The sequence below is a fragment of the Scleropages formosus genome, chromosome 18 (assembly GCF_900964775.1).
Source record: "Scleropages formosus chromosome 18, fSclFor1.1, whole genome shotgun sequence".
Lineage (NCBI taxonomy): Eukaryota > Metazoa > Chordata > Actinopteri > Osteoglossiformes > Osteoglossidae > Scleropages > Scleropages formosus.
In genome coordinates, this window is record NC_041823.1 from 1,229,311 (window position 1) to 1,248,604 (window position 19,294).

Below are 19,294 nucleotides of genomic sequence, written 5' to 3' on the forward strand. Positions count from 1 at the left end.
ATTTGTCACTGCTCTGATAAAACAGTAATATGAGCTGTGTGCTCAGTCGCTCATCCAGAGTTTCCCAATAACTTTAGAAAATGTACAAAAAGCATTTCATTCACCTGAGTACAGTTTTGTAGTGGACTCACTGGGATCCTCTAATTCTTTCCTTTACACAGTTGGGAAATGAACCTATACAGTCACTTTAGTGCAGCTACACTTGTTGTCAGAGTGGCACGTTAGTGAAAACAATATTATTTGTGGTGTGTGTGACATCGTGCGGTTACACACTTTTCCCCTGTTATTCACTCTCTTGGTATCCAGTTTTCCCACTTATCCAGTCCCAATTATTAAAACCACTTATGATTATCAGTCTGGATTTTCACGTATCTGCTGTGCTACCTCCAGCCGTTGCTCGCGACACTCAGTTTGATGCAAAAATTGTGTTTGAAAACTGCACCGAGCGGCATAGTGAGAGATTGGGAGATGCACTGCATTGTGGGAACAGTGTACCCACGCTCTCAGTGGCGTTCCACTGCTCTATAGGGTGCTTGTGTAGTGATATGTTTTTTTTTCATCCTGTTTTGTGCAATTCAAATTTAATCTTCAAATTATTCCTTTATTTACTTGTGTTTGACGTGCCAAAGCGTTCCCATGTATCTCCTCTACTCATTTCTCTGCACTAGTTTCCTATAGTTTCCTGGATAAGATTTAAGACCCTGGTTCTTGTCTACAAATGTATCAAGAGAACTGATCCCAGCTCTTTACAGGGCTTGATCAACTGCTACACTCCAGCTGGACTGCTACCTTCTTCCATATCTGCCCACTTAGTGGTGCTGTGCACAAAAAGTAAAGCATAGAGCTTCTCAGTTCTGGCTCCGTTGTGGTGGAATGACCTCCCTCTCTCACTCAGAACTGCTGAATCTTTGCCCACATTTAAAAAGGGTCTTAAAACCCATCTCTTCTGGGATCACTTCGCCCATGATCTCTTAAGTTCATAAAAGGTATACATGTTTGCAAACACGCTTGGATAAGTCCTTTACAGAGCCACTCCTGCAACGTAATGTAAATGTTTATATGTATCTGGAAAAAAAATACTTTTAGGTCTACAGAGCAGCTGGTAGTATAGTGGTTAGAGTTCTTGCTTTTGGATGGAGAAGTTGCAGGTTTGAACCTAGTTCTAGCTGTAGTACCCTTGAGCAATGTACTTACCCTAAAATTGTTCCAGTAAATTTACCCAGCTGTATAAAGGGGTAAATAATTGTAAGTTGCTTTGGAGAAAAGCATCAGCTAAATGAATAAATGTACTAGGAAGGTGATTAAGAATTGGTGATATTGTGGTGTAACTGTACTTAAAAATCACACATCTGCAGCTATGTCTCTTTCTCCTAAGGTAATGTACACATTGAATTTTCTATGAGATGTACGGCGCTGTGGAGAAAAACATCTGCTGCATCCTGTTTTGCGTCATTCGGTCTTAATTTTCTAATTATTCATTTTTTTAAATGTGCTTTATAGCCTCAGGCTTCTTCAAGCCAGTCCACACACACTGCCAGCGCAGGTTTGCTTTCTAAAGCACTATCTTTTGAAATTTACTTTGCTTATGATGTCGCTCTGAATTCATTCTTTCTCTTCAAATGTGTTACACAAATTTTCTCGCTGTGACATTGGGCAATTTCAGGGTGATTTTGGAGTGAACCTGCTATGGACATGGAAAGAAGTGCATTTTTGAAATGAGAAATAACAGAATCAGCAATATTATTGTCTGGTCTTTTGATTTTCGGGAGTAGATTAGGATCAGATCAGATACTGGGGGATAAGTGTACTTGGACCTACAATCTTAACTGTTCTGAATTAAAAACCTTTTCTGACTCAGCAATGCATTTTACACTTGGCCCATTTAAATTAACACGATAAATCGTTCTTTTCAGGAGAGCTCACTTTATGAGACGATCTTCAAATTACTCTCGATAAACATAGGAAACTGCATATTTCCTTATAGTCTTATTGCCACCAAAATTAAACATTTTGCTCAGCAGGGACGGAAGTTCGACAGACTTCAGAACTGAACTGTCTTAAGAGCAAGTTGTTGACAGAGGCTTCATCACTTTGCACAGGTTTCATGTTACCGTGTGAAAGCATAGAAATACCACACAATTAAACATGTCTCCCCTTGCAACCAGCATTTATATAATTACAAAGAGAGCTGTTCCAGCACATTTCACAAATATGTTTTTTATTATTTCAGTTACTGAGAAAAATTCTAAACATTTATTCATTTTGTTCAGTAATGAAGCAACAAAGACAAATATTTTTCCTAATGGTGATCAGGTGGGAAAGGCTATTAAAGGTGTTAGTGAATCTGCAGCGAGGGTGTCTAGATGGCTATGGATTAGGAGATGTGAGTTGTGGGATTGAGGGAAGCGCTACCTGGACGCAGGCTGGGCTCTGATCACCCCTGGTTGGGTCACCTGAGCGAGAATGCCTGATGTTAAAAGACGTGAAATACCCAGTGACCCCAGGGTTACATCGGTGGTGATGTGTCTAGGTGCATCGCAAGATGTCATATATAATCTAGCCTATTAGTGGTTATGTTGCTTGTACACAATTTTCAGTCATTTGTCTGGAGTTATGCTATAGTGCTGTGAAATCTGAGCAAATATTGTCTGTGGACATGAATGTCAAAGTCACTCAGCTACACAGAAAGAGTACTGTTGCTTTGACTTTTGTCATTAGCTGGAAGATCACCGATCAGAACTGGAACCCCGGAAATATCAGGGCTTGCGTTGACCTCTACTTCGCACAGACTCAGGAAGTCAGGTCTTGGTAGGACCACACTGACGTAGCGCCCCGTCATCCCATGGCACTCGAAGGTGCTGGTTCCCCCCGGTGAGATGGAGGTGATTACAGCACATCTATAATGAAAAATAAAGGTTAAAAGCGTTTACTTATTATTCTCAGTAGTGAACTACTCTCCAAATCCACTCCATGCTGGAGATCCACATCACACCTTGGGTTCTCATTGCCGTTGTCCTCCAAGGAGTTTCCAATGCGAATCTCAGCCCCATTGATCCTCCATGCGCAGCAATCTCCTCTGTTAGTGATGGTCACTGTGGTCACTTTGTACTCGTTGAGCAGGTCCACTCTCCACCAGGGCTTTAAATCAAACTGAGTGTGGCTGCAGGAAGCATTTCCATACACAACGTTGGTGTTCCCATCAATGGCGTTGTCAGCAGAACCCAGTGAGTCATACTGTGACGACTGAGTTGCCTTTCCATTCAAAGCCACATCTTCGTCTTTAGAGAGAAGACGAATGGAAACATGCACTTCATCTGGATGCTTTCAGATTTTCTTTATTTCTGTAGATATTTTTTATGTGGAGTTTTGGGTTACAGGTAAAAACAAATGAGTGAATGAATGAGAACTTTATTAATCCCAAAGGAGAATCCAACTCATGATCTTCCAGGACTGAGACCACCTTCCTCATTAGTTTTTATTCAGTCTGCTGACATCACCTGTAGAAATGCTATTGCCCCCCACACAACCAAATAGAAGGATGGACCTGGTAGAACATCTACAAAAGAGTCCTGCCTGCTCCAGTAGACTTTAGTCTTCTCTCAAAGTACAGGCAACTCTGGCCCTTCTTGTTGAGAACCTCAGTATTGCAGGGCCACTCTAGCCCATTGTCCAAGTACACCCCCAGGTGTATTAACCTCTACTTTACCCTTGAAACAATGGCAGTTGGTGTACAAGTAGGGTTCAAATGGTGGTTCCTCGCTATCACTTTGAAAATCTCAGCCAATTAGAACCACTAGGATTAATCTGAGTCACAACTGAAACAGTGATGATGATGATGTTGATGATTATTATTAACAACAACAACAATAACAATAATTAATAGTTACAACAATTAGTAACTGTTGTAGTTATACATTTATTGATGTATTTCTCCAAAGTGTCTTTCAATGTTAATGGTATTGTTATACTTTAAATAAAACCTTTAACCTCTAAAAACTCTTGGTCAAATGAAGATCACATAGAGTGAAACGTTTGTCGGAAATGAACTCTACACAGAGTGCTTAACAGCTCTGCAGGGTAAAAGTCACACAAATCTTGTCATTTTTCTGCCTATATCAACAAAAATATGTGCGTCAAAGTGTCGATCGCTTGCACCCTTCCACATGCCCTGTGTTTCTGAGAGCACACACAGTACTTACTTGCGCTGCTTGTTGCTGCGACAGTTAAGACGAACAACTATTATTACTTTGTTACCATAAGTAAATAAACCTCAATCATCCGATTTCAGGAACGGAGTGGCCAGAATTGGTCACTGCGCTCTGGAACAAAGTGCCAGAAGCACAGGGTACAATACAAAGTTCCCCATGGAGGGTAAAGTAATGTCTTTCTACAAAAACTGCCTTGTGAAAGTGCTGTGAAATCATCACGTCAGGAGAAACCCCTCAGGTTTTTGTCCTTTTGAAATGATATTAAAAACAGAATACGAACCAAGGGCGGGAACTGCGTTCACTTCAACCTCACACAGAGTCAGGTACTCGGACCTTAGCAGGACCACGTTGACGTAGCGTCCCTTCATTCCAGAGCAGTGGAAGGTGCTGGATCCCCCAGCTGGGATAGAGGAGATTATGGCACATCTACAGTAAAGAAGACAGAAAAGGTGAAAACTTTTACATGTCATTCAGGATAGTACTTTTTCTTTCCAAAGTGAAATCGACCGGGGTCTCTGGGTTCATCCATCAGCTGGCAGTAAACACAGCTGGAATAGGAGTGACAGACGGTCTTATTCAAATCACTTCCACAGTATTCTCACAGCTCGTGCCTGGTGTTGCTAGGGGTCTGTGTTATATTCAAGTTAACGAACGTTACACGTTTATTGGGTTGGTGCAGTCAGGAACTGGGAGTGAACAGAAATATGCGGAGATAAGACTTTAAATGAGTTTTAAAGCAGCTGAAAGTCAGTTGAATGGTCACAACATTACGCAATGTTTCTTAGAGCTACGACCTAGACAGTTACACAACCTGATTTGGAAAGAAACCGAAGGACTTCTATTATATGAAACTTTTTTATTGTGCGTTATTGACCTAGTGTGACTTAGTGGACGAACAAATGCCGTTCCAGTCCCAACTCTGTAAGAGGAGGAGAAAGTGAACTCCAAAGTGAACTGCACTTCAGTCTAGAGATCCACACACACCTTGGGTTCTGATTGCCGTTGTCCACCAGGGAGTCTCCAATACGAATCTCAGCTCCATTGATCCTCTCGGCACAGCAGTCTCCTCTGTTAGTGACGGTCACTGTGGTCACTTTGTACCTCTCCAGGAGGTCCACTCTCCACCAGGGTTTAGGCTGCATCTCGGTGCGGCTGCAGGAACCATCTTCATACACTGAGTCTTTGTTCCCGTCGATGGCCTTGTCAGCAGAACCTATGGAGTCGAACTGAGACGACTGAGTCGCCTTTCCGTTCAAAGCCACGTTTTCTTCTGAAGACAGAGGGCAGATGAAACGGGTTAGAACAAAATCATTTGAATAGCTTTAGAAGTTCTGCTGTCTCCTCTCCATGGCAGAGGCCACAGCAGGTACACTCTGGATGGGACGCCAGCCCCGTCATGATGAGCTCGAGGGCTGACTAAAAAAAATAGCTTGAAGCATCGGCAAAAACCAAAAAGCCCTGAAGAAACCGGCTGCTCAAAATCTTAAGCGTTGTTGGATAATGAGTGTGGCAAGAGACACCATATAAACCTTATAATTGTTAACTACACTCATACATTTTGTGAAATGCCAACAAATAGGCTGATAAATATGATTCTGTGCTTCCCTTTCTGCGTATCTGTTAAATATTTGTGAAAATTGTACTTTCTCTGTGGAACATTCATAACACAAGCACAGGCCACTAGTCTGACAAAGACAAACTTTGGTACGAAGACTGTGTAGATAACTGTGTGCTGTGAAAGGTTGTGTGTTTTCTGCAATCTCTAACCGAACTTTAGTCAGCTTGGGAACGGGTTATAATTTTTTCCTACTAGAAAAAAACGGGAATTGCTTTGTCAGTGGCTTCTTGTTTGCTGTACTGATGTATTTTCAGAAAAGGATTTCAACGCTAAAAACTAACACACCAGCAGAAAGGTGCACTGATACAGTAAAAAGAACCCAGTTTTGCACCCCTGTGTTCCCACCTGTGACACGACGGGCATTGACTTCCACTTCACACAGGGTCAGGTATTCATGTCTTGGTAGGACCACGTTGATGTAGCGACCCTTCATGCCACGGCACTGGAAAGTCTTGGATTCCCCAGCTGGGATGGAGGAGATGACAGCACACCTACAGTGAGAAACAAAAGAGCGAGAAACATTTGCCCACAGTTAAGAGCCCTCAGCGATGTTCCAAATGCGCAGCCGCCGGGAGACCTGCAGCACACCTTGGGTTCTCATTGCCGTTGTCCACCAGGGAGTTTCCAATGCGAATCTCAGCTCCATTGATCCTCTCCTCACAGCAGTCTCGTCTGTTAGTGATGGTCACTAAGTACACGTGGTGCACGTGCAGCAGATCCACTCTCCACCAGGGTTTGGAATCCGGTTGAGTGTGGGAACAGGATCCACTTTCATATTCGGCCTTTTTGTTTCCATCGATGGCGTTATTAGCATCACCTAAAGAGTCGTATAGAGATGACTGGCTCGCCATCTTCTTCAAAGCTGCGTTTGTTTCTGTAATATGGAAAAAATGTCATCAGCAGAGACACTGAGAAAGAGAACGGAAGGGTCACGTGAAGAGACCATGTCTACATGTCCATGTGTGAGGTACACCGACGTCACCTGGATCATCAGTGGGAATAAGGGTCTCTAATCCTACGCATTTCATTGAATGAAAGCGCAACCATCAAGCTTGTGCATTAATTAATATTTTGGACTTGTGCAAATATACAACACTTCATAGTGAATTTTTGATGTTTCACTCATCTTTTTATTGTGTGTGTCATACAATGTGTCATACTGCTCTGTTCATGCAGCCACACCTGTTCCAAATGGACTGCAGGTGTCCAGCATGAGAAATTCCTCATGGAAACATGAACCGTGACTCACAGTGCCTGGATGGTGCCCTGGATGGGTTCAATCCCCACTCAGTCTGTGTGGAGTTTGCGTGTTCTCCCCGTGTCTGTGTGCGTTTCCTCTGGGTGCTCTGGTTTCCTCCCACAGTCCAAAGACATACTGTTCAGGTTCCCCCATAGTGTGCGAGTGACAGAGAGAGTGTGTGCGTTCCACTGATGTATGGATGAGTGACCCAGTGTAAGTAGTGTATCTAGCAGTGTAAGTCACTGCAGTGAATAAGGTGTGTGGGCTGATCACACTACATAGTATCCACTGGAAGTAGCTTTGGAGAAAAGTGTCTGATAAGTGATTAAATGTAAAAATACAGATGAACTTGCTCACCAGATGTTTCACCGAGGACAACAGCTGTACTGAGGAGCACGAGGACAGTGAGAGTCCGCATGGTCAGAAAGATCTAGAAAAGATGTGTGACAGTGAGAACGTGACTGAAATGCAACCGGCGTCCTACTGCCCATGTACAGTTGAAACAATTCCCGAGTGACTTTTTAGCCACTTGTTCATTGTTCCTGTCATTAAATCCCAAAGAGTGATGGATGTTTGCAGCAGATACCGAGTCACAGTGAGCATCTCCTTTGGGCTGGATGTCGATACAAACATAGTTCCATCACACGGATCTGTTCCGGAAAAGCTTTGAAAGTTTTGTTAGGAATGGTTCCATGAAGAGCAAGTACTCTTATGACCTGAAACATCAAATTTATCTTTGTTTTAGCCAAAAATATTTCTACAAAATATTTGTATAAATGTTGCTTTGGAAACCATGGAAAACACACACACACACACAGACTGAAACCACTTATCCCAAGCAGGGTTGTGGGGAGCTGGAGCCCAACTGAGCAGCACAGGGCATAAGGCTGGAGGGGGAGGGGACACACTCAGGACGGGACGCCAGTCCGTCAAAAGGCACTCTAAGCAGGATTCAAACCCCAAACCCACCAGAGAGCAGGACCCAGCCAAACCTGCTGCACCACCACACCCACCTCTGGTGTAAACACAAAAAAATGTAAATAAATAAGGAATAAATTACAAAAAGTGTTTGGATATTGCTGCACTGACAGCAGATTTATAAGGGACTGTTAACTGTTCATGAGAGTGATGGCCTGAGAGAAAAAACTATTCATCTATGTGGTTGTTCTGGTGGACAGTGCTCTGTAACACCTGCCAGAGGGGAGGAGTGTAAAGAGTTTGTGCCAGGATATGTGGGATGAGTAATGATTTTGCTCACCCTCTTCCTGGACTTGTACAGGAGCTCAAGGGTAGACAGGGGTGCACCCCTTATTCTTCACCCAATGCCTTTCTCCAGTATTATAATGATTTATCCACTTATACAGCTGTATATTATTACTGTACTGCATTAATGCAGGATAATCAACTTGGGAGGCAGGATTCGAACCCAGGCCCAGGTAATGGTGCCAAGCAGTTTTCTTTCTGTTGCCTCTACAGGTTCTCACCATAGTTTTGACCTCAGCGTGTGATGCCTGAGTAATTACACATCTGTGAAAAATGTGCTGTACATTCATATATAATTAAGAATCAATGAATATGTTCAGTGTCGTGCATCTTCTGTACCTTAATGTATAGCTCATTTCAGTTTTTTCTGTGAAAAACTATGTAATGTTAAAAGTAATTAATTAAGATGGATTCTGATCAGGGCTCATCGAATAATATATGTTTACGTCAAAGATAAATAATAAAACTGAATCAATCCCTGGAGCCCCCTGAAGGACACGGTTTCAGAAAATTTCAGTAGAATGTTATGAAATATACTTACAACTGAGGGCAGCGGAGGAGCTCGCAAAGGGCTTTCCAAGTTGTTGGCTGGGAGGTTTTCTTCAAGTGATGTGTGAACTCAGAGCAAATACAAGAACATCACCAGTTCTGAGAGAACCGCTCACTCACAAGGACTTTTATAGATCCTAACCTGGGCTGTGACCTAAACTCCATTGGCTCCCTTCACTTACATCACAAACACAGAGTCCAGTAGCCGCCAGGAATCCAAAACCAAAGTGAGTTGTGCAATTAATGTTTAATTAGTTGCAACATGATTGCAAGTTCAGCAAAATTTTACATAATTGTATCAGTGGCATAATCACAAATGTATTTACTTATTAATTCATTTATTTACTTCCTAAATCACTTACCAACCTACCAGTCCCTTCGTAGGTTAAACATGGTTCTTTACAGCAACACCACAGGGAACCAGTTTTTACACACTTAGGGCTTTTTAAGAGTAGTGAGTTTATGTAGATTTTTTACTGTATATGACACAGATGTGTTCGTATCTAAATAAAATGGAAATGCACGTTCATGAACTGCGGACGGCGCTGGACACGAGCTACTGGACAACAGAATAACGTTCGTCCATCATCACTAACCGCTTGTGCAGCGCGGGTTCGTGGTGGTCCGGAGCCTATCCTGGAAACATGGGCCACGAGGCAGGATGCACATCTGCAGGGAAGCCTCACTTGGTCCAGTGAAGCTACAGTATGCAGCAGTGTCAGTGTTTTGGGAGACGTATCCTGGACTGGAGTGGTGAGGAACACCGTGTAGTAAAATGTACTTTTCCATCATACCATTCATGTGAAAAACGCTTTTACTTCTATTCTTTTACATGAATGACGTCTCAGTGAATGAATGATCCAAGGCTGACAAAGGTAGAGCGGAGACACACCTCGGCCATGTCCAGGTCCTGCGGACGTAGTTGCACCAAGCAGACATGATGGATCCTGGAGAAGCCCCCCATTGTGGTACATGAGAACTTATCAATATTAATTTTATTAGCATTTTTTGCCATACACTCTTCACCCAGATTGTTAAGAACTGCACTTGTCCGTCATTGTACACTGTCCAAAAAGCAAACACTGTCCAAAAAGCAAACACTGTAGCTGTGGATGGAACATGGAAGCAGATGCTTCAAAAGAGGGCCACTTCTGTTTTATGTGGCTGCATTTAATGCAACAGTTTTTATGTATTTCTGATCTAATATGCATACATTTATTTATTTAAACCATACATTTATTAGCATTTTTTATCCACCACGGTTCTGAAACGTGTTAAAAATATGACGATTGTAGCTTGAATTTCACAGCCCAACAATGAGTCCCATCTGATCACCTGTGGTGTCTGCTCCCCTTTACGATTTTTTCTGTATCCATACTGGGACATTTTGTGTATTTTATGAGCAGTCAAGTGCTCAGCCCTTCTGTATCAGGGTCCCGTAGGACAAAAACCTGGTTCAGCTGCTGAGGGAAATGTCCAGTGTGCTCTCAGTTACGTGGCTAACAGAGGGGTTCGAATTGATCCTTTTTCACCCAGTTGGAGGTTCTTCTGAGATTCAGTAACAGGTCACACTGAAGCTTCAAAACCAGTTTATTACACTTTGGAAGAGTTCAGATATCCATTCCCTGCACTTCTCAACCCCTGTTTATACTTCCCGAAACCTGCTTATCTTCATGTGCCAATAGGAGAGGTTGTCCAAGGTCTCCTTCCAGTAAATGAAACTAACATTAACAGAGATGGTTTATTTTAGGTTTCCATCGCAGGCTGTCCCACAGGTATACATGCACCAAAAAATAAGTAAGGTATGAAACAATAAGAGACATAAAGGAATACCACACACACACACACACACACACACACACACATTTTCAGAACCGCTTGTCCCATACGGGGTCACGGGGAACCGGAGCCTACCCGGTAACACAGGGCGTAAGGCCGAAGGGGGAGGGGACACACCCAGGACGGGACGCCAGTCCGTCGCAAGGCACCCCAAGCGGGACTCGAACCCCAGACCCACCGGAGAGCAGGACCGTAGTCCAACCCACTCCGCCACCGCACCCCCCTAAAGGAATACCATGTTGTAGATAATACAGTAAAGAATAGACACACACTGTATGCAACTGAGGATCACCTGCACTGGCAGATCACCAAACGCCAGACCTCCTGCACCTGTCCACAGTCCCAAAAAGCATGTGCGAGTGTTTCACTCTCGCCACACTGGAGTCGCGGGCAGAGTGGGTGGCTGGTCAGTTTGTGCCTCTACAGGATTACTTTGAATGGCAACTTACTACGTAAACAACGCCAGTTCAAATCTTGCGGATTATGGTCAAACCCCTTTGGCTGAATTCTGGCCCAGGTGCCCTCCTCGAGCTCCAGAAGAACTCAAGTTCCTCTCCTCTCGATCAAGGCCTTATACAAGGCCCTGTGCTTAAGGAGGGTCTCTGCCTTGGCCCCAGCCGCCGTGGTCTTACTCCACTTTACAATGTGGCTGTAATAGACAGGCTGTGTCTCGGCAATTGGCCCGGTGTTTGACCAAGACTTCACCAACTGGCGCATCGGACGGGCCAACCAAAGATGCATAAAGTACTAGTGGGGATGTTCAATCGGAGCTGCCAGTTCGTTACATAACTGGGAGAGGAAGAGACAATCCAGTTTAAGAGGAATGTCAGGCACATCCCTCCCTCCCTCCCTCTCTTTATTATTGTGTGTTAAAAGAATTTTTGAATTAGTATGTGATGAATTTCTACATAGTGGCTGGGTTTACTACAGCCTCTAGTCCTCGATGAGGAGTTGCTGTGATGTCTGTAATTTCCACAGCTGGTGTAATTGTGATCGCACAGCCCTTTCGACTCAGGGCTCAACATCTCCACATATACCATACATCTCTGTATCACTGTTGCCATATTGATAGATAAAATATTGGTTAGTCTTGGCTTTCACATCACAGCATGGATTTGCACACATTATTGTTGTTGTTATTTTTGTTCTTGCTACTGTTACTGTCAGCAAAGACCAAGAAAGTACAGAAAGGTCAGCCGTGAAGGAACAGCCATGTGCCTGAGGATAGCTTACTTTGGGTAACCTTACTTTCTTAGTTTGGGTATGTAATGGAGAGCGAGGAGAGCTGCCACACTCCCCTGCTCAGAGAGTGGTCCCAGTGGAAAGTGGGACCTCTCCAGTGTACCACGTGTGTTAATGTGCTTCATGCACTCTGTGTCGTTTTGGGTCCTTCATATGGGATCATAAACAGGATGCAATACTCCGCCTAGGACCCAGAAGGGAGGCCCCTGCAGAGAATAGATTAAGACGTTTCTCTGAAAAGGAAGAAAAGGGGAGTAAAAGTACGCTTGGACTCTGGTGCTGCAGAAGCCGTACAGGTGAGTACATCATCATGGATCTCAACATTCTAGAAGGCTCTCAAAACACACCTCTTTCTCTTCTCATCTACCCTCTACTCCTTAACCTTGTCCTACACTTTCTGCTCTAATTTGCTTTAACTTGTACTCTTGACTACTTCTCTGTGCAGTGATTTGTGTAACGTGAGCCTGTGCCATTGAATGAATGAATAATTATATCTCTCCATCTGTTGGTGAAACACACTTTTGGTTTCACTCAACTTTACATTGCTCTGGAGAAAAGTATCAGCTAAAAAAGTGTTTCAGTGATCACAGAATAAAAATAAGATTAAAAATGATGAACCTGTGGCAATTTCAGAAAATGTTAATACCAGGGTAGAGTAGTGTAAGATTACGGGACCCTAAAGCTGGGGCTGAGGCAGTACACTGCTGAGCTCACTGCAGTGGCAGAGAAAATTGGTGCAGTGTGCTTACTGGAGGTCCCTTGAAGTATTTGTAAATGTAAACTAAATGTTTGGAGGAGAATCGTGCAGAAACAACAACAATAATTATCCATTTAATCAAACTCCAATAACCGCTTGCCCTGATCAGGGTCATGGTGAACTGGAGCCTATCCCAGAAGCATTGTGTGCAACGAAGCGGGGGATAAACGGATTGATTGACTTGATAAACATTTTATAATGAATATATATAGAATACTGTATTATTTTCTGACACCTCCAGCGGGTGGATTTACAGCCATTCCTCAATTAGCAGATGCCTCTTTTTCAGAAAATCTAATATAGGGAACAGAACTAATTTATACCGTGTTACTCACTTAGTGGAGAGATTTTCATAAATTCCTCAAAACTGTCCTTCAGTTACTTTCTACAGTGAAGCACTTGCATGTCTTTCTTTTAAAAGCAGAAACACGGGAGTTACAAACAAATGGGATGCTGCTGGGCAATTGGGTATATGAGACAGTTGCTTCCCTGTCCCTGCTCTACAGGCCAGCATCACACCCTGCTGCCATGGAGATTAGGAATTCAGTACAGAATTCGAGAAACACTAGATATTTTTGTTGTTGATATTTCATGTGCAGTCAAATATATTCCAAGCCTACTTTTATTGTGTATTTTTCATTTATTGTGTGTATTACCTGTGCATTACAGTATTTTCAGTAGCTATATTATATTATAAGGGGGTGAGTGTCTGTTGGGGACCGAGGGAAGGCTAAACAGGCTAAGAAGGGCTGTAAAGGCTGGCTGGGGGTGCAGGTCCTTGAGAAAAAGAGGTCCTCGGACCAAGACCATTGTTTCCGCTCGTTCGCACCGATACCTCTCGCCGTGTGCCGGTGTTCCGATAAACGTTCATAATGAACGCTACGTGTGTGTTCTCCTCTGCCCCATCCGAACCCAGAGCACTGCACACTATAATATTTTTTGTAACTCAAAGTGACAATGTGTCCAGTCTTCCAGGGGTGAAAATTCCAGCCACTTATATTTATATTACATGTATTCATTTATCAGACACTTTTCTCCAAAGCGATGAACATCTCATAGAAAATACTGTGTTCATTAGAATAGCAGGAAGAGACACTTAGATGCAGACGTGTGATTCTTCAGTGCAGTTAGTTTGTTCCTTTCCACCATATGAACCAATGTTCATCACACGAGTAGCTGTATAAAAGTTTTTAGAATATCAACAATTTTAATCACATTCTTAATAATTTTTAATATAAACAGTTACATTACATTTATTCAGCAGATGCTTTTCTCCAAAGCAACTTCCGTCTATGTAGTGTTATCAGCCCACACACCTTATTCACTGCGGTGACTTACACTGCTAGATACACTACTTATACTGGGTCACTCATCCATACATCAGTGGAACACACACACACACACACACACACACACACACACACACACACACACACACACACACACACACACACACACACACACTATGGGGGAACCTGAACAGCATGTCTTTGGACTGTGGGAGGAAACCCACACAGACACAGGGAGAACCTGCAGATTCCACACAGACTGAGTGGGGATTGAACCCACATTCCCTCACAGCACCCAGGTGCTGTAGACAGCAGTGCTACTCACTCTGCCACTGTACCACCCACAGTAGTTTACGGAGTGGAGTAGTTCTGTGAAGCTTTATCCATTGTTCAATAGGTATGATCTTAAAGTTACGGTGCATGAACATTTACACCTTACATGAGCTGGAGAGTTCATGGGTAAAGTGATTCCAGAAGAGTTGAGTTTACAGACCCTTCTTAAATGTGGACAGCGTTTCAGCAGGAGCCAGAACAGAGAACCTCCGTGCTTTACCCTTGGTGCGCAAGACAACCAAGCGAGCAGAAGTAGATGAGCTAAGGGGTCTGGCTGGGGTGAAGCGGGTGAAGTCTTGTGAAAATCTGGGATCAGTTCTATTGATGCATTTGTAGGCGATAACCAGGGTCTTAAATTTGATCTGAGCAGCTATAGGAAACCAGTGCAGAGAAACAAGTAGAGGAGATACATGGGAGCACTTCAACAAGTCAAACACAACTTGTACCACGGTTTTCTGTATCAGCTACAGAGGTTTGATGGCAGTAGCAGGAGGCCCACACAGGAGAGAGTTGCAGTATCCAGACAGGAAGTCACAATGGCCTGGACATCAAGAATTTGGGCAGAGTCAGTAGTGAGATAAGGACAGATCCTGCAGATGTTATGCAAGAGTTATCTGCACATCCACTTTAAACAACAGGAGAAGTACAGGCTACGTGCAGGAAATGCCTCCCGTTCCTCGATGTCTGTGATACACAGAATATCCATTGTCAACAATCGTTTGTCCCAAAGGGGGTCGGAGCGAGCCGGAGCCTACCCAGCAACACAGGACGCAAGGCCAAAGGGGCACACCCACGATGGGACGCAGACCATCGCAGAGCACCCCAGACAGGGCTCAAACCCCAGACAGGGCTCAAACCCCAGACCCTCCACACAGCGGGCACTGGCCGAGCCCACCACGCCACAACACACCCCTATACGCACTTTAGCAAAAGACAAATAAATTAGACAATTATTCAAAATTACTGTACAAACCCTTTCCGTGTGATTAAACTAAATGATGTGTTTCAAGATAACAAACATTATTTGGGGTAATTAAAGGGTGGCACAGCGAGTAACTGCTGATTTCCAGGTTAAGGCCATCTCATTCAGGAGCTTTGACTGAGCTTATGGAGAACAAAATTCTGATGTTGTCCTTGTCTGGAAAATAAGCAGTTTTTCACTTCTCGTTTCTCTGCAAAAAGGAAAAAAGTGTCATTTCTACAGTGTGTGCTGACTGTGTGACATTTTCCTTGGGCTGTTTTACACACACTGCCACCCACTGAGGCAAACCTAATGTTTTCTGCTATTTCCTCTAGTGTCTGTACATGAACTGTAACCACAAGCATCCAAACTTTATAGGCAAACATTTGTTGTAACTCTGTATTCTGCAGAAGAGATGTTGGAAGATGGTGACACCAGAATTGTATGATGGCCCCACCGGTGTGTTCTGGCCGCTGTTCCGTTTGCCCTTCCCTTTTACAGGTAAAAACAATGTATTCCCTGTACCTGCCCTTGCTGGTGCTGTGTCTACAAGATGCACAGAGCGCCGGCGGTGTCCTCGCACTCCACTACAGCGGAAACACTTCCGACCGGGAAGGTGAGCAACGTGGCCCAGCTGTATGACTCGGAGAGACGGGTCGGCACTCACAAGTGTCTACAGTGTGTCCTGTTTTTTCTCCTCCTCGTGCAGCTCATTTAAATCCCCTCCTGATGGATGTTGCTCCTCCTCTATCACTCGGAGTATATGATAAATATGATAATATATTTACAAGCCAAAGCAAAGAACAAGCCAAAGCAAAAACATGTGAGGAGATGTTCTTGCCCAACAATAAGCTGCAGTGGGTTCCTGGAGAGAACAGGCTGATTCCTCTTCATGCAGTTTCAATCGAAAACTCGTACACGACTCGCAAAGACTACGTCTGCAGACCCAAAGACTTCTGTTCCTCTGGGTTCTTCAGCATAGCCAAAGGTCCCTACTGTCATTACCCATATTATGGAGAGGAACATCATACTGAGAACTTTGAGTTCTTGGTAAATCCGGGTGACTTGGAGATGTTAGAGTGGAAGTCCCGTTCCGACACAACTGATTATCAAAACACTGTCAAGGTCTGCCAGGACGGATATGTTGGGAATAACCGGTACGGTGTGGGATTTGTGATTTCTAACAGATTTTATCTGCCCTATGATGGCAAAGAATATTCTTACAAAGATTACAATGTTCTAACAATAAAAACTGAGAAATACCATCTGGACATGTCTGAGATAAAGTACCGGATGGACTGCGCTAAGAAAGCATCGCATCCTCCCCAAAACCTGAAAATATCTAAGGTGATCAATAATAACAATGAAGAGGTGAATAAGAAAGTTACTATGGAGGAGACAATCCAGAAGACGAGCTCCTGGGACACAGGCACCTCCACCAAGCTGGCTATATCAAGTACCGTTAGTGCAGGCATTCCCAAAATCACCCAAGCGTCTCTGAGTGTTTCGGTCGAGGAAACAAAGTCTTTGTCTCAGGGCACATCAGTCAGCGAGTCCCAGAAACACTCGCTCTCAGTGGAGGTCCATGTGCCTCCAAGACACAGCTGCATCGTGAGGATGGAGGGGAGGAAGTTCACGGCCGAGATCCCATTCACAGCTCAGCTCACCAGGAGGTACACCAGCGGTAAAATCAGTCACAGCACCATCAGCGGCGTGTACAAAGGTGTGGACATGGGAGAGATCCACTGCGTGGTCGATCAATGTGAGTCTCTGCAGTTGATGAGTCCAGGAAGTTCTCACCGTTCAAACAGCGCTTGGCTGACAGTCACTCTCCTCACTGTCTGTGTGGCATCACTTACAGCTCTAGCTTTCACCACTTTCTTCTCTTGAAGAGCTCACAGATGAGGTCTCGCCAAGTAATTATTAATCAACACATAGCTCTGTCTTTATACCTCCAGTTACATACGGCTACGAACGTTATTTGATTTTTGCACATGGCAATAGTTTGTGTAGAAAGCACTTCGCTGTATACTTACCCTCTCTTCCAAAAAAATGAACATCTACACTTCACAACTTAAAAGCAAATTATTCCATTTAATGCAATAAAACAAAATATCACATAGCCTGTGCTTAGTATTAGTAGCTCTCTCAGCCCCTCAGAGCTGCTGAATCCCTCCCACACTGACAAAGGGTCTCCAACCTCTCTCTCTGAGACATGTTTCTCTCCTGATCTCCAGAGAGCTCCATCAATGAGTTCAACACCATCTGCTAATGATTATCTGTGTATTTGCTATTTGAATGTCCATTCAGCAGTTATGGTAATAACCAAATATATATTTTTTTACTTACAGTGTATAATTATTACATTTACACTTTCATTTGTTCATTCAGCAGATGTTTTATTCCAAAGCGACATACTGTACATCTCACCTCTAATTATCCAAACATTCCTCACACAATGTGTTGACAAAGCACCATTTTGTAAAATGAATTCTGAACTGAAAATGCAGGAATAAGAATTAAAAACCATATTTTGCCACATTTGTTGTCTTCCTTACTGCAAAATTTCTTTTTTTATCCTCAAATTGGCTTGATTATTAGCTGAATATCTACATTGCTGGCTCAAGATTACACAACAAGAGGAGGGATTTAAACCTGGGTTCTTTGATGAGAGGCAGCACTTGTAACCATTGCGCCACCTGCTGTTCCCCGTTTAGAAGGACTCACGACTTTTTCCTACAGGAGAAGGACTTGTTTAGGCTCAATTTTCTCCTTTGCACAGTGCTGCTGCTGCCCCGCACAACACTGGTGTCAAGACAGGTGAGTTTTGTGAAATGTGAGCCACACTGGAACATGTGACCTACTGTATCTCTTCAGTTTCCTGCTTATATGATGACGTCTTCAGTGTGACTGACACCTTTGCCAGTTGTGGCGCATCCTTCTCTTCTGTGTGTGTTATTCTTCATCAAGTGTTCTTCTGCAGCATTAACCGAACTAAGGGAGCGGAGTCTCTCACAGGGACAGAGACGCATGGCCTCCCACGGTGTCTCTGCACAACACACACACACACACACACACACACACACCACCATGCGTTCTCTTGGAGTGCCCTGATTGGGCTTGTGTCTGACCACTGGCCTTTTGACCGCAGCAAAGACATTATCTCGAGCAATTCCCCTTTCAAAATCCCTTCAATGATAACTGGACACATGGCTGCAGTGGCACAGCAGACTTCATTTTTATGTGAAGTTATAGAAAATAGAAAAGCTTTTAGACAATTCAAAGGTAACATAACAGTGTAGTTTTTTGATTTCTATACATGTAGTTTACTATATTGTCTGTTTCTGATGAAACTTAACGACAGTAGACAAACACCCCTGACACATCATGGAGAAGCACATACGACATCATAGAGCTCCAGATTTGTCAGGACCAATCCAAAAATTGGTGTCGTTTCTGTGGACCGTTTGAAGGCTGAAAGAAGGACTTGTGTCAATAGAAGGATTTGCATGGACCTCCACTTCACACAGCGTCAGGTAGGACCCTATGACCTTCTGTTCCAGTACAGAGATTCATATTAACTTCCCAGATTCTACAGTATATGCATGTGTGTGTGTGTGCGTGTCTGTGTGTGCCCTGTCCGGCACAGGGTTCATGTTTGGTGCTGGATTTACCGTGAGCCACCCTGGTGACTGTGTGAATGTATGTATGAAGTCAACTCATTTGGCCGACACCTGTAGTTGTTAAAATCATATGTGTTTCAATTACATTATTGCTTCTTTCTGTAATAACAGGACACAAATGTGCTTCTCGGAAACATTGTGCTAATTTTAAAAAAAGCCTAATTTATTTCTGTTACGTGTGTAGTAAACTCTCACTAACGACTAATAACTGACGAAACAGAATACAGTACATGACTGGATCTTGTGGCAGGAGGGAGACGGTACTGTCAGCCCCCGGCCTACAGGGGGCAGTATCTGCTAACTTGTGACAAA

At 43.6% G+C, this 19,294-nt stretch overlaps 2 protein-coding genes across 3 annotated transcripts; one reads left to right on the forward strand and one right to left on the reverse strand.

Annotated features, from left to right (window-relative positions):
- Positions 1-2,287: 2,287 nt before the first annotated feature.
- Positions 2,288-8,962, reverse strand: LOC108923696 (uncharacterized). Its single transcript, XM_018734627.1, has 8 exons — positions 8,871-8,962; positions 7,424-7,496; positions 6,415-6,700; positions 6,172-6,317; positions 5,193-5,478; positions 4,489-4,634; positions 2,993-3,278; positions 2,288-2,897 (listed from the first exon to the last, which is right to left on the reverse strand). Exons 2-8 carry the CDS (start codon positions 7,482-7,484, stop codon positions 2,678-2,680), a joined length of 1,431 nt encoding a protein of 476 aa, XP_018590143.1. The 5' UTR covers positions 7,485-7,496; positions 8,871-8,962; the 3' UTR covers positions 2,288-2,677.
- A 3,168-nt stretch (positions 8,963-12,130) lies between these two features.
- LOC108923642 (natterin-4-like) lies at positions 12,131-17,840 on the forward strand. Of its 2 annotated transcripts, none has more exons than XM_018734537.1 (3): positions 12,131-12,255; positions 15,710-15,915; positions 16,009-17,840. In XM_018734537.1, exons 2-3 carry the CDS (start codon positions 15,744-15,746, stop codon positions 17,187-17,189), a joined length of 1,353 nt encoding a protein of 450 aa, XP_018590053.1. In that variant the 5' UTR covers positions 12,131-12,255; positions 15,710-15,743; the 3' UTR covers positions 17,190-17,840. The 2 variants fall into 2 exon arrangements, with proteins under 2 accessions (XP_018590053.1, XP_018590054.1); XM_018734538.1 differs by having other exon boundaries at positions 15,801-15,915.
- The last annotated feature ends 1,454 nt before the right edge of the window (positions 17,841-19,294 follow it).

Coding starts and splice junctions, on each gene's coding strand:
- LOC108923696 (XM_018734627.1), bottom strand. CDS start 7,484: ATGCGGACTCTCACTGTCCTCGTGCTCCTCAGTACAGCTGTTGTCCTC. Junction 6,318..6,414: donor AACGGCAATGAGAACCCAAG/GTGTGCTGCAGG, acceptor TTCTCACTGTAG/GTGTGCTGTCATCTCCTCCA. Junction 2,898..2,992: donor AACGGCAATGAGAACCCAAG/GTGTGATGTGGA, acceptor TTTTCATTATAG/ATGTGCTGTAATCACCTCCA.
- LOC108923642 (XM_018734537.1), top strand. CDS start 15,744: ATGATGGCCCCACCGGTGTGTTCTGGCCGCTGTTCCGTTTGCCCTTCC. Junction 15,916..16,008: donor AAACACTTCCGACCGGGAAG/GTGAGCAACGTG, acceptor CTCCTCGTGCAG/CTCATTTAAATCCCCTCCTG.